Source organism: Platalea leucorodia (genome assembly GCF_965183815.1).
Source record: "Platalea leucorodia genome assembly, chromosome: 4".
In the NCBI taxonomy this organism is placed as follows: domain Eukaryota; kingdom Metazoa; phylum Chordata; class Aves; order Pelecaniformes; family Threskiornithidae; genus Platalea; species Platalea leucorodia.
This window is the reverse complement of record NC_138826.1, coordinates 68,541,627-68,555,743: the sequence shown is the minus strand read 5'-3', so window position 1 is coordinate 68,555,743 and position 14,117 is coordinate 68,541,627. Positions and strand designations below refer to the sequence as shown.

The 14,117-nt window shown below is 39.7% G+C and overlaps 1 protein-coding gene across 3 annotated transcripts in view; it reads left to right on the top strand.

Annotated features, from left to right (window-relative positions):
* The window catches only part of LARGE1 (LARGE xylosyl- and glucuronyltransferase 1), a gene marked incomplete at its 5' end in the record, with an annotated part of 198,380 nt that overhangs the window by 146,814 nt on the left and 37,449 nt on the right, over window positions 1-14,117 (top strand). For all 3 annotated transcript variants that reach the window (XM_082311169.1, XM_082311170.1, XM_082311168.1), the window contains 2 exons: window positions 8,114-8,226; window positions 9,745-9,870. In XM_082311169.1, the coding sequence (XP_082167295.1) occupies window positions 8,114-8,226; window positions 9,745-9,870 (239 nt within the window). The remainder of the gene's footprint in view (window positions 1-8,113; window positions 8,227-9,744; window positions 9,871-14,117) is intronic.

The window sequence follows — 14,117 nt, the reverse complement described above, 5'->3', positions numbered from 1 at the left end:
TATTCGCCAGTGCATGCAACACAGACCCTCAGTTCCATGCTAAAAACTCCCCAATCTAGAAAATTGTAACATGGTTCTCTCATAATGTCGGGCACTGAGAAATGCGAACAAAATAATTGTTATGTCTAAAAACTGAAGGAACACAAAGCAGGCCCTCAGAGACAAGTACTGTGTAGCATGAATGTGCCCAGCCTGCTCAACAAAGAGCTGGACCCTGAACAGTGTGCGTACAACCACTCCGTAGTCCTTGATCTGGGTGCTAAGGATCACTTCTTGGAGTGGATATATTTTAAAATGTAGATTTAGCTACTTCTTCAGGTCTGACCTTCACAGGTCAAAGGTGAGTACTTATAAATTAACAAAGTTCAAAGAAAATACAGGAAGATTTCCCATATAGTTGTGAAAAATGGCTCCAGGAGCTTATCTGGAAGTGAGTTGAGGGATAGTTTGATCATAGCTTATTAGTATCTGCAGGAGAAAATAACATTTCTTAATAGAGGGCTTGCCAATTTAGCAAAGGTTCAGCAAGATCAAATGACTGCAAGTTCAAAGACATGTTCAAATTAGAAATAAGGGACGTATCCTTCATCAGAATAATTATGCATTGGAATAACTTATCAAAGTTTGTGATAGATTATCCATTATTGTAAATTTTTAAATCAAGACTGAATGTTTTTCTAGAAGTTATGCTCTAGTTAAAGCACAAATTGATTTTGAAAAATCCTATGGCCTCTGTTATGCAAGAGCTAAAAATTATCCTTTCTGACTTTATCACTTAAATATGTATTTAACCGGGACTTTGTTTTCCTCTCAACTGAAGTCACCTAAGCACCCAGGCAAATGAAATCACAGATAACCTGCCATGTAAGAACTTACTGCACTTTTAGTATTGAAGAGAGGAAAAGTTCTTTAAAACTTTGTAGACATTTTCCACATTTCCCCCATGTCTCTTTTCTTTTTAAGTCTTACATTTCAAAGTGCTTTATAATAAGGTGTGTAACTGACGCATCTTTTTGTTAGTGTCAACTTTTTGGCACCTCCATCATGACTTGCAGACATGTACAGAGATGCACACTGAGTAGCTGTTGGGTGATACTTGTGCATGGCAGTGATGTGAGACATGCTTGAGACAGCTCTCCTCTGCACCATTTAGATTGGTCATTGCCATTGTGCTACAGCAGATACAAGCTGAAACCTCCCTCCTCTCTCCCTTTGCTGGTCTGAAGTTAGATGTGTTATCTGAGGTTTACAACTTCGGGATTTTTGCTGAGCAAAATCTTTCCCAATCTTTTGAATTTCAAGAGAATTTAATGATTTGCCTCTCTTGATTTTTTTTTTTCCCCTCTTGGAAGCTATCTCCCTAGTTCCCCAGCTGAGAAGTCCCTGGAATATTTGCTTTCCACTGCCTTTAAAATATAATCTCTCTACCCTATATGCTCACAAGGGTCACAGGGTGCAAAGGCTGTAAAAAAAAATGAGGAGCTTTTTAAAACCCATGTAGGGAGCTTCTTCACAGATGGTTTTCATCTCCTACAACTCTTTGCACAGAGTTCAGGAAACAGAGGGATTTGAGAAAGGTTACTATCCTTACTGTCTTCCTTGACTCCCAAAGCAAGTAGAGCAGCTGGGAAAAACTCTAGCTTCCCTTTCTGATTTTGCTGATATTTGTCTTTTTGCCAGTCATGTTGTTTTCCATTATAGGATTTAGGAAAACTTGATCGGCAATTTGGGCAGTAAAGTGTATGACTTCGCACTGCTTGGGATCTATGTAAGAGAAGGCCAATTCCTCCAGGTCTAGAGACTGTTTTTCTTTGCTGACCTCTGAGAGACCTGCAGAATTGTTACTTCTCTTCACAAGACTCTGGAAGATAGGAGGGGAGAGCATTACTTAGCAGGATGGTCTTTAAGTAGCAGAGGTTCTCCTCCATAGACTTCCTAAAAGTCTTAGGGCTCACAACTCCTCTCCTGTAGACCTCTTAGACTCCCAAATCAAGGAAATTTTTCTGTAGCATCCTTTGGGGCTTTAAGAAAGTTGGAGAAACTCCCCCAGAAATAGAAGTCATTAAAGAGAAGATACAAAGCGTATGTTTCTTTTTTCAAATTGCTCAGGAAGAATAGCATCTAAACAATAAAGAAACAAGTAGAAAACTAGGAAATTCTGAGCTGCAGTCAGTAGCACTATAAGAAGTTAGAATCATGCTCGAATATATCCTTCATCTTAATTCTACCTAAGGAGAAACAGCATACTTCGGAAGAGGAGAACAAAGAAAATAAAAGTGTTCCATTTCATTAAATGGTCATCAGGAAGTGTAAACAAAATGTTTATAATGCTTCAAGAGGAACCAGGCTCCCAACAGAGTGACTGCACTACATTTCAAAATGCACGCTATCACGGCTTCACTTTCAATACATGTGCAGAGAAAACAAGGGCTACTGCATTCTGTCACCGTGCCCGGAGGGACACCCACTTTCCATTTCAAAACAGCTTCTCAGCCCTGTTCGGTTTTCTCAGAGAAAAGTTCAAATGTGGAGTCATCATTTATTCTCAATTAACACATTGTGCATCCCTGTAAGTTTTTATTAGGTTTTTTTTACATTGTGAAAGGCTTTTTTGGAGAAAAAGGCTGGTGCATGTAAGTTCATGGTTAAATAATGTATATCAGGCTACTCCAAAAATGTGTTAGAATGATCGTCCTTTGGTCATGCTGTGTTAAAAGATAAATAAATAATAAAACCATAAGCTATCGTTTTATTATACTAGTGATACAGCTAGTCAAATTATGAGCAGCAGTTAGATAGATGGTCTGTAAATCAAGTGAAATAAATGCAGTGATTTTCATCCACACAAAGACTTAAAATGAAGATTTAAAAATGCATGCAGTGGCTTGTGGAATTGCAGCTTTAATTCCGTTTTTTTAATCCCTAACAGCCATATATTTGTGGTTTTCTGTTTCCTCTGGATACTATGGGTGGAGAGCAGAGGCCACGGTCAGTGGTGTGGAGGTGTGGCCCAGTGGATTCCAAATGCAGTCTTTAGCAAAGCTGGTCATTTGGGCCCTGATCCAGCAAAGGCATAGTCGCATTCCTAGCATTACACACTGTGACCACTTCCGTTGATTTCAGGTACAATAAATCGGAATTAAAAGAACACGCGTAAGTATTTGCTAGAGTACGAAGCAGTCAGCACTATCATGGCACTTCTCCCAGGATAGCAGAGCTACAAGCCCTTTCCATAGTGCCTAAAACTGAACTCAACTTTTTAGTGCCAAATCTATTTCACAAAACATGGTAGCTTACTGTTGTTTGTACTGCCTTAAATCTCTGGGTCAGTTATTTATTGCAGCAAATGTCCATAATGTCATCCCTATTTAACATTATTTCTTACAGCGTCTAAGACTCAGTGGTTTGGTGTATGGTCTTTGGTATGCTGGTTAGGTATTGTAAAATCCCAGTAATTTTTTTAAAACTCACTATTGCTTTATAATATATTTTGAAGTGTGTCTTGCCTGTCTTTCCCAGATATTGTAATGGTAACTACTTGCTATCTGTCTAGATGGTTCACTGTTATAGGCTTAGTTTTAAGAAGAATTTTTAAAAACCTGACAAGGATAGGCTCTGAGATACTGCTCACAAAACATGGCATTGCCTCAGCAGCTCACAAAAGCATCCTGTTCCACCTGAAAGAAACAGGCAAGGTAGTGCGTACAGAAAATGATCTCTTAGTAGCTACGTTTCCCCCCACACACACACAGAGCACTGAGTATTTTTTCAGCCACCTTAAAAGGGCCATTGTAATAAATTGAGTTCAAAAGCTTGTCCAGTTTCACTATAACTTTTGTGAGTGACTCTGTTCTACCTTAAAATGTTGGTTTTTACTTCCAGCTCTACTATATATTCCTTTCTGAATTTCAGGAAAAGCCATAGTCTGTGTTCCTGAAGCAAGAGGGAATGCTTGGTAGCATTCCAACGGAAATTGCTGATGTTTCTGGAAACTATCAATTTACTATTCAGAAAAATGAAATTAAATATTTTGTTCTGGACCAGATTAACAAAAAAAATCCCAAACTATTTTGCTGAGATGGCTTGAAGCATCTGAAACCATTGCTTAGTCAAAACATTGAAAGACAAAAAATTTGATTCGGATTGAATCAAAAAATGGGAAAAGGACAAAAAATTCAGGTGACCTCCAGACCTTCCAGAATGAAATATTTTTTTTCCTTTTCAGGTCTTGTAACCATTTTCAATAAGATTTTTAATTTGTATCAATTTGGAAGTGAAAAATACTATTTTAGAATAACTTGGTTTTTAAAATGTGCCAAAAAAAGTTGCAGTATTTCCTGACTGAAACATTTTAGTCCAAATACGTTAATTCAGATTTTTTGCCCTGTTTTTTCCGATCTATTCATCAAATTCCTTCTTTTTTTTTTGTTTTGCTTTTGGGGCTGGGGGTTTTTGTGTGTGTTCTGACATCACATTTTTTAAAAACTCCTTTGTTTGTTTGCTTTCTTGTTTGTTTGTTTATTTGTTTGAGCAATTCAGAATCTGTCAGATTTTGGTAGTTCAAGCAAAGTCTCATCAAGCAGAGGGAGAAAAGGCCATTCAAGTAAAAACTAGACTAGGACGTGTTCCACAGGTTTAGTAATAAAGCATTATGTTTGCAAGAGCTCTTTGAGATATTTGCATCTCTGTATATGCCTAAACTATTTCCTCAGGATAAGGAAAATAGGGTGTTCTGTAGCTGATCATAATTTGTTTAATACTCCCGAGCCATTTGAGTTGCCACTTTTCTCTTTTTGTTTATTTGCTGCCAAGCTTTCCCTTTGTTTTTCTCAGGTAGGTTAGGGCAGGAAAATGCTTCACTCATCAAAAGATGAGAAGTCCCACTGCCTAGGACCAGATGTTCATAAAATATTCCTTTGATTTTTTTTTTCCCCCTCCAGTCTCTTCCTCCCCTAGCACAGCAGCTGAGAGTAAGTCCCTTTTCCCCTTATGTTCAGCTGTACGTCATCTTGAATTTAGTCTGAGATTTCAGTCAATTTGACTCTGAGGGAAGGGGCTCCTGAGGCAAATATTTCCCTTTCCTTACTTCAGACATTTTGCCTGCAAACTAATTGCACAGATTGGAGTTAGTTCATTTGTTATGTTTGCTTTTGGTAGCAGAACAATATAGAAGTAAAACTGAAGCGCTCTGTTCTGAAGACAAGGTAATTTTTCCTCTGCATGAACTATTTAAAAGTTCCCAACACACATGCTTTTGCTTTGCTTTTGCACTAAATAGCACTAATTAGGTGAATAGTATTAAATTCTCCTCTTAGTAGAAATCTCTTATTCTCACTAATACTAATGAGTAAATATTTAAACTTACTATAAATATTCTCCAGTAGTTATTTTTACAGCAGCAGTAAATTAGAATTCCACAGTGCGAGAAGCCCTGAACAGAGGCTGTACAAAGGTGTTAAACCCAAGCCTGTAGGTGAATTAAAATAGAAATCACATCAAAATTAGTCTTGACGATGGAACATTAAAAACTTGTGAATATTTTCAATAACCATGATTGCATCATAATTTAATACATCCTTTCTCACATATATTCCAGTTTTTCCACCTCATCTGCCTCTTTTACTCTCAGCTGCTACTGTGATAGAGCCTCAGGACAGCATAATCTCTTTAGCTGCGATACCATGATCTGCTGCTATTGTAAGAGTGGAAGACAAAAAAATTGGAGAATACTGCACATATTAAAACATTTCCCATTTTCCTCCTCAGACTGGAGGCTTAAAGAAATTGAGAAAAAACGTTTTATTGTCTATGAATTATAAATACCATTACATTAGAGTTAACTGAATCTTACAATTAGTCTTTATTTTTCTTAATAAAGAATCTCCTTAGTTGTATTTCACTGTTGAAACAAACCTGACAGTTCTTGCCAGCTGGGAAAAAATCCACTGCCAGAGAGGAGGTTATAGCACCCAGTTTATTGCTGCAGTGCAAGGTATCTGCTTCATATTGATCTAGAATTTCAGACTATGCACAATGGCTCCCTTAGAACCTAATGCGTGCACACTACACACTCCAAACAGGCTTCGGTTATGCTGAGAGAAGACAAGCACACTGCCAGAAATACATTGTAGCATGTTGTGACAATACGTCCCTTTCCAGTGCAACAGCTGGAAGCAGAAGGGTTGACTGAAGATGAAAGGGGATCCCTCCAGTACAGGTTCCAGCATCCTTGGGAACCAGATGGACTGAAATGGAAAACAGAACTAAAATAGGACGCAAAATTCACCGCCAGAAGAGTTTTGCTTTTTAATCATGGCAGTGCCAGGTTTGACTAGGAAGAAATTTGCCGTGTCATAGAAACTGAAGATAGGAATGACCTGGAACCTCCTTTGCTCTATCCCAACCATTGCAGGATTGTTCCAGGTATATTTGCTAATTTTTGTGTAGTCTGATTTTCAAAGACTCATGAAATAAAGCATTTTATCTGCCATTTTTAGGTTATTTCACCACAAAGGGTTTAGGAGAATTTTTCTTAAGTATTCAGACTACATTTCCTTTCTTATTCTCATTACTTTTAGTTTTATCATCCTCAACTCCCTCGGGCAGCTTTTCCCAGTGCCTGTTTTTTGCCATTTCATATTCTTCTGTGTAGCTGTTATGTTTCTCTACAGTTGCCGTGATTTTTTTTTTTTTTTAAGACCTCTTGTAATGTCACTTGCAGATGTCATTACTATTCACTTCCCCCTTCCACTAATGAAGATGTGAAACAACACAGAACTTACCATTGCTCTTACCAGGCACTTTCTGTCAACCTGCTAGGCTGCTGTTTATCGGTACTCTTCCTTTATGGTCCTTCAGTTTGCGTTCACTCCCCATAACAGTGCTCTTATTTAAGTCTTTCCGAATTAATTTTTCAAGTAAAATTTTGTGAAACACTGTGGGAAAGGTTTTGCTGATGCTTCAATCCAGCTTCCTTGCTTCTGCTGTTTTCCTTTCTTCGACACTAGGGATTTTGTCCAGACAAAAAGCAACTGAGAAATAACAATTCATGTTAAGATATCTCTTTTCTCCCTTCGAGTATAACTTTCTGATCTGAGGATCCTGCTCTGTAAACACTTGCTGCCTTAATGGCAGGCACTCTCAAAGGCTAGGTTGTAACCAGCACTGGTAATCTGTTACTCAGAAAAGTTTGAGGGATTGCAATCAGATGTGTCAAGTGATTAACTTCTTACTTAGGTGGAGGAAGGGCTGCAATTTCATCTTATGCAGTGTATGTATTGCATCCTATGCAGGAAGTATTAAGGGCCAGATTTCACCCCACACACGTTGAGTAAAATGTTTTATATGAGTGACAAAATTCTCTTTGTCTCAGCATAATCTTGGTTTCACGCCAGATAGAAGTTAATTTAAAGAGTGGGATTTTGGAAGAAGCAGATCTCTCTTCAGTGTGAAGATGGCAGAAATCGAGTCATACTAGATAAATCAGGATTGTCTCTACCCTTTCCCTAGTAGCCAGTGACTTGACAGAATATCCTCTTGGAGCCTGTAGCTTTTCAGAATAAGGTGTGGAGAGGGTCATTTCTGAGTGTTAAGAGGTTCCTTCTCTCTTTCTTGTAGGCTATTGTCTAATTCTCTTTGGAATGATAATGACCTTTGGATGGAGTTAACCTCCATCATGTGTATCACCTGTGTTGGTTCATTTTGTAAGGAATAATCCTGATGCTAATCATGTCATAATGAAATCAAGCTTTATCAGTTAAGGAAACTACAAGAAATACATCATCCTTCTCTTGCTTCTCTTCTTCCCAGTTTCACCCCTCTTCAGCTACTTTAGTGTTCTTGTAAGCCTGTATAACCTAGCATTTGTCTGTGTGCCATCTCTCCATTTCTTTCCTGCAGCCTCAGGGGAAACTTTCTCTTAGTGGCATCTTGAAACCTGAAGGTTTTTTAGTCAACCTCCTGTGTTAGCACAGGGTAAGGACTGTAGTTTCCACTGATAGATCTTAGCTCATGTCCTTGTTTTAACTGCTGAGTCAGCACATAGACAGGATGGGCCTTGACTGGCATGTGATATCATGGCTTCTCTTGTTCTCTGCACTGTGTTTTCCTTCAGGGGTTATCTTGCTGCTTCTCGATAAGTTACGGAAGATGAAATGGGAGCAGATGTGGAGACTCACGGCAGAGCGGGAGTTAATGAGCATGCTGTCCACTTCACTGGCTGACCAGGTGAGTAGGACATTGCAGACGAGTGGTACAATCGCTACTCCGTGGATTGCAGAAGGTAAGAAAGGGAAGGGGGATGAGATGTGGGAAAAGGCAGGGGAAAGATGTTGTGCTTGTAGTCGCTATTTGTTGAATCCTCCTGGGGAAAACATGGAAGAGAGGAATGGAGATTTACTCATGAGGTTTCTCTTACTACACTGACGTTTTTACCTCCTCTGCACAGATGATTCATAAGATAGACAAATGGGGTTTTCAAGCTTTAATTTTCTGTCCTCCTTTCTTTAACATAAAACTCTCCAGACACTAGAAGTCCAAATATACTATGGCTTTTCCTACTGGTTATTGTCTAAGCAGACTTTAGTTTTAAGAGTCTCCAGGTATTTCTTTACTGTTGCTGGCAGATGAGTCCCAGCAGTCTTTTAATGTACTCCATGCCACAACACCCCTGTGAAGACAAAAGCGCTGCTGTCTCCCTGCCACAGATGGGAAACTGAGGCCAAGAGGAGAAATAGTGTGCCTATACACAGAAATGCGTATTTACTCTCTGTGTGCTTCCTGCCAGCTCTCATTTTTAAATCCAGAAACCCTGTTAATGTGGTACTGGACCTGAACCAACAAGTCTTGCTCAACAGCTTGAGTGTATTAACTCAATACAGCATCATATTTAGGTATTTCTACTGCTTCTGAGCTACGTCTGGCTTATGACCAGTCACCACTAAGGAAGCGTGCTGCTTACTGTGCACACAGAGATGTGCACTTGTGTACAGTATCCTTGCAGGTTGATCAGAAGCTACTAAAGTTCTTTAAAATGATTCTTGCAACTTCACTGTGTTTTCAATCAGGTCCTGAGTTGCTGTCTAATACCTGCATGGGGCAGAATTTTGCAAAGTGGACCAAGGTTGCTTATGTCTTAGCCTAATGCCTTAACCACAAGACTGTCGTTGTAACTTACATCTCCAACTGGATGGCTGCACAGAGGCGGAACGTGGTGTCCCTCGTGGTGCAGGCTGTTCTGCAGATCTGTCCTACATGCCCTTTCCATGAAATACCTAGAATACTTGTTGCAACAATAAAGCGCTAGCTAAAATCCCACATAGTAATTCACCTTGAAGCAGCACAACTGCCAGGATCACTTTCGTCCCCTTTATTGAAAAGTGATGCAGTACTTACTAACAGCAGGCAGTTTGTCATTTACTGCATATTACTCTCCCTGGTGACTAGAAGAAGAACCACATCTCTGCCAGCAGTACAAGATACATGTTTTGAAAACTTTGCTGGAGTCCATCAGCTCTGTGTGTCAGGAGGGCTTGTTCCTCTTGTTCAGATTTACTCGTCACCCCTTAGATTGATAGCACCTTCTATGGAAACAGAATTACGAAGCAAGGTTTGCAGAGTTCAGCTTGCATAACCATTTGCATTTCTCCCTGTGAGGGGGAGAAGGACAGTCAGCTCAGGGAGGGGTTGAGATCACCTCACTGTAGAAACAACGTACCCAACTATTTCTCTGGTTTTGTCTGCTAGGATATCTTCAATGCAGTCATCAAACAAAATCCCTTCCTTGTCTACCAGCTCCCATGTTTCTGGAACGTGCAGCTGTCTGATCACACCCGTTCCGAGCAGTGCTACAGAGACGTGTCTGACCTGAAGGTATGTTTTACAGGAGATTGGATGGGTGGTATCCTCTGTGACAGAGAATACAGGACTCCGATGTGACAGAAAGATGAAGTCCCTTAAGTAGGGGGGAAGCTAACACATACAGTTTATGAGGACACCCAAGCAGGGGAAGCAAATATTACTTTGGCTTTGTGCATTTTGAGTGCTAGAAAAGTCAAAGAAGGATGGATGCTGCTTTGAGTTTTGGCAAGGTGTTAGAGAAGCGCTTCACCTTCTTACATTCTGTACCTGTCACCTATGCCACTGCACCTTACTCCTGAGTTCCTATTGCCGTCCCAGTTCTTAGGTCTTCCTAGCCAAAGAATATAAAACCTTTTTTTTTTTTTTTTACTGGGCAAGTTTGAAACTCTTTAGTCAAGACCATTTAATGGAGTGACATTCACAAAGAGGGTTGGGCGGACCCTAGCTAGAAATACATTAGCTAATATTTAAAGACCCTGCACACTTCATATATAGCTTTTCATACACTTAACCCAACCACACTGCCACTCATTTTTCCAGGATTTGCCCTGGGAAAAAAAGGCTGAATAGAAACCTACTAATTTAATAAAATGAACCTATAGTATCAGTTTAATAGCACATTTTTCACTATTATCCAGTAGAATATAAAAACAGGATGGATTTGGACAGATACGGGTAAATTAACATCAGTTGTGCTGTGGTCATTTTGAAAGGCCAGACTGAACTGTAGCATGCAGAGAGTTCGGAATTGAGGCTGACTGAGCTTCTACCAGGTGTAGAATAAGACTGGCTGGCTAAACAGCAGTAGATTCCATCGGTGCAGACTAGTGGCATCAGAACACAGTAAATATTCGGTAGTTTTTGGCGATTCATTTTAAAATTCAGTTAAGGATCGTATACTTAATTTACGTTTTGAGAATGCTTTAGTAAATGAGGTTTAAAAAACAACAAAAAATGAAAAACACAGAACTATAGAAGAGATTGCAGGGGACCTCTGGAAACCATCCAAACCCCACTCAAAGCAGGACCAACTTAGATCAGGTTGTTCAGTGCCTTGTGCAGTTGAGTGTCAAGTCTCCAAAGACTAAGATTCCACAACCTCCCTGGCCTCCTGTTCCAGAGTTTGACCACGCTCATAGTGCAATATATTTCCTAAATCTAACCAAATTTTCCCTTGTAACAATTTGTAGAGTAACAGCAAGTGTGTTCAATATGAACACCAGATACTGTATGAATATAGAAAATCAATCACTCTCTACTCACTGATTTCAAAAGGTGCACTTCCCAAAAGACACAAGTTCTACTACATGGGTTAACTGACCTGTCAAAGCTGGCCAGTATTGCTTGAATTTCATACATAAAGTATTCACAACCAACTATTCAGGTGTGGTCCACAGAAGACAGCTTTTAAAGTTAGATCAGTATACTAGTCAGTACACTGATCACTAAATGTTTTATGATAGATGTTTCTAGGTCAGGATCAACACCGGGACTTAAAAGCATCATGGTTTTATGCCTTGTAACAAAGTGCTGGTAGAGATTTTAGTTCTGTGCTCGTGTTGAGAATCATGCATGACAGCAATTGCAAGGCATGAAACAAAAGGAGAGATGTAATAGCAAGGAAAATGTTTTCTAAAAGATGAATTTTAGAAAAATAGACCACCTACCTGGGAGATATCACAGTATTTTTCTGTGAATTAGAGGCTGACATTAATTCATATAATCTGCTGAGACAGTCAGATTGGATTCAGCACAAGGTTAAGACACATACATTTCCATGAGAAAAAGATATTGAAGCTAATAACTGAGTATCTAGGGCTTGGTTCTATTGCCTAAACGCAGTTTGAGTCACCATAGATACTCTCAGATACGCGTATGGGACTGGTAGATACGACACAGACCTACAGGAGATGATACCCTTTTGGCAAGGCAGCTGACGGGCAGGCAGGATAACCCTAAGGTGCTTTCAGTATTGCTATACATCTGTATTTAGGCAGCTGAACTGTGATCCCCATGAGTGGTTTTGGAGACTGGTTAAGCTCACCTCAGAGTAGACATCTGATGACTAATCAGGCAAATCACTCTTTAGGCTCCAATGACTGTATTCACTAATCTGCTTCAGGTGTGGGGCATCTAGCTCATATGCAACACCTACAAGTAAACATTCAATAGAAGTATCTTAATAAATTGAATCCTTTCTTCAGTGTCGATTAACAAATTTATGTTTACAGGTATAATTTAGGCTTGGTTGTTTATTACTGTATATTGTATCACACTGTCAGTTCTATTACAGCATAGGCAATGAAGTCTAAGGTGCGTAATATCCTCCACTGGCTTTCTGGTCTGAGGTATTTAACTCAACAAGAGGTGCAGACACATAAGCAATTTCTTCAGCTGAACTGGACTTATTCACACTGCTAAAATTATCCCCTAAATACTGAATCGGGGCTGAAATTCTTTGCTTTGAAAGGGAGGCCAGAGCCGTATCTAGTGCACATAAGGCCCCTGGTTTCAATAAAGCTCTTCCCATATTCAGCAGTTAAACAACTGGCCCTCAGGCAGCACTGTTTAAAATTCTTCATACAACTGAAAAAAAAGCATAAACCAATTAAAGTTGTGAATTTGCATTATGAAAATTAATAAAATTCTAGTTCTGAAAAGAAACTGGCTGGTTTGGTATGTGGTCCTCTCAAAAAAGCAACAAATGTTCTTAGCCCAAGTTAGAAAATATACTCTTAAAGTTAGTCAGTTTCATGGCATTTAATTTAAATGGTATGACAAAATATATTTGGCACATCCTGTATTTCATGGTAAGACTGGAATAAGAAACGAGATAAAAGAAACGTTGAGGGTAGGAGGGAGAGAAGGACGTTTTGCATCAGTCAAGAATGTCTTGAAATGAACAATTTTAATAGAAAACAAAGAGTGGGCTAAGAGGAAGCAGATGCCCTTTAATTCTTTTTTGCCAAGTGAGCCAACTGCAGTCTCTAAAGGCCAGAGGTGTTTATTTTTGCATGGCATTTGTTACACCTTGGAGAAACATTCAGGAGTTGTTATTGAAGACTGGCCAAAAGATGTGGAAGTGCTAGTAGTCATTCTGTGTAGGCGTCCACTGTCTATCTTGCTTATCTCAGCTCCTCACATGGTCCCCAGTAGCCCACAATGTCAGTGGACAAGCGTGTGTGCTGTAGGACCATGCTTTGCTGGGCTTCAAAGCCTGTGGGGATCTGCCTGGAACTGAGGTTCATTTATGCATTACTTTTGCTGGATTGGGCCCTGTGTTTGCTTTCCTTTTTGGTTAATAGTTTGTTCCTGTCTGTAAGGAAATCTCAATTACTATGATTTGGCACAAACCAAATGGCAAGAAAAATCCTATGAAAGAAGGTAATGAATTGTGATGCCTCTGACAATGAATCATGACCTCATTGAATGAGTCAGTCATGAAGAGAAGTCTGGTTGTCAAGGATACAGATGCTATTTACACACAGAGAACCTGGTAATTCACAGTTACAAAAATCAGATGCTGGAGTCTTCAATGGGAATGTATCAAATTATTAGAATTTACGCCCCCCACCTCAAAATAGGAAAACGCTTTAAAACCTGTTCATGTCTTTTCAAACTGGTTTTGAACACAGCTGATACTAAATTAGCAGGTAGATAAATAATTAACCTCATAAATTCCTCATTCTGAAATTGTGTTATGTGATTCACTGTGTCCTCCCTAGGAATGTCCTCCACACCAGGATGACTTTGTCAGATTGCTTACAAAAGTTTAAACAGCTTCTTGTCCATAACCCAAATACATCATTTCAGATCTGCCTCGAACATGACCTATTGCACTTCTTTCTATCCCAGTCCCTGAGCCAGCCCGTGCCGTCCAAGCACATCAGCACTGATCTGCAGCAGTTCGGGCATTCTGCCGCCTTGCACCTTTTAATGCCAACCAAGGAAGAGCTACACTGAGAGGAGTAAGAGCTCAAGAGGCTTAAACATACTCCTCCCTTGAATGAACATTGGAGTCAGTAAGGTGCTTCCACTCTGCCAAAAAGGGAGCGCTGTGGTATTATAGAGGTGTTTTTAGGGGTGTTTTTGCAGGCAGGAGGCCTCTTGTTAAACATTAGTATGGGAGTTGCAGGGAGAGCTGCAAATTCTTTTGAGGAAAAATTGAGAACTTTTCAAAGTACAAGACAGGGACAGTCTGTCAGCTTGCATACAGCATAGGCAGTAGGCTGGGGAGCAAAATAATCCCTGGGACCACG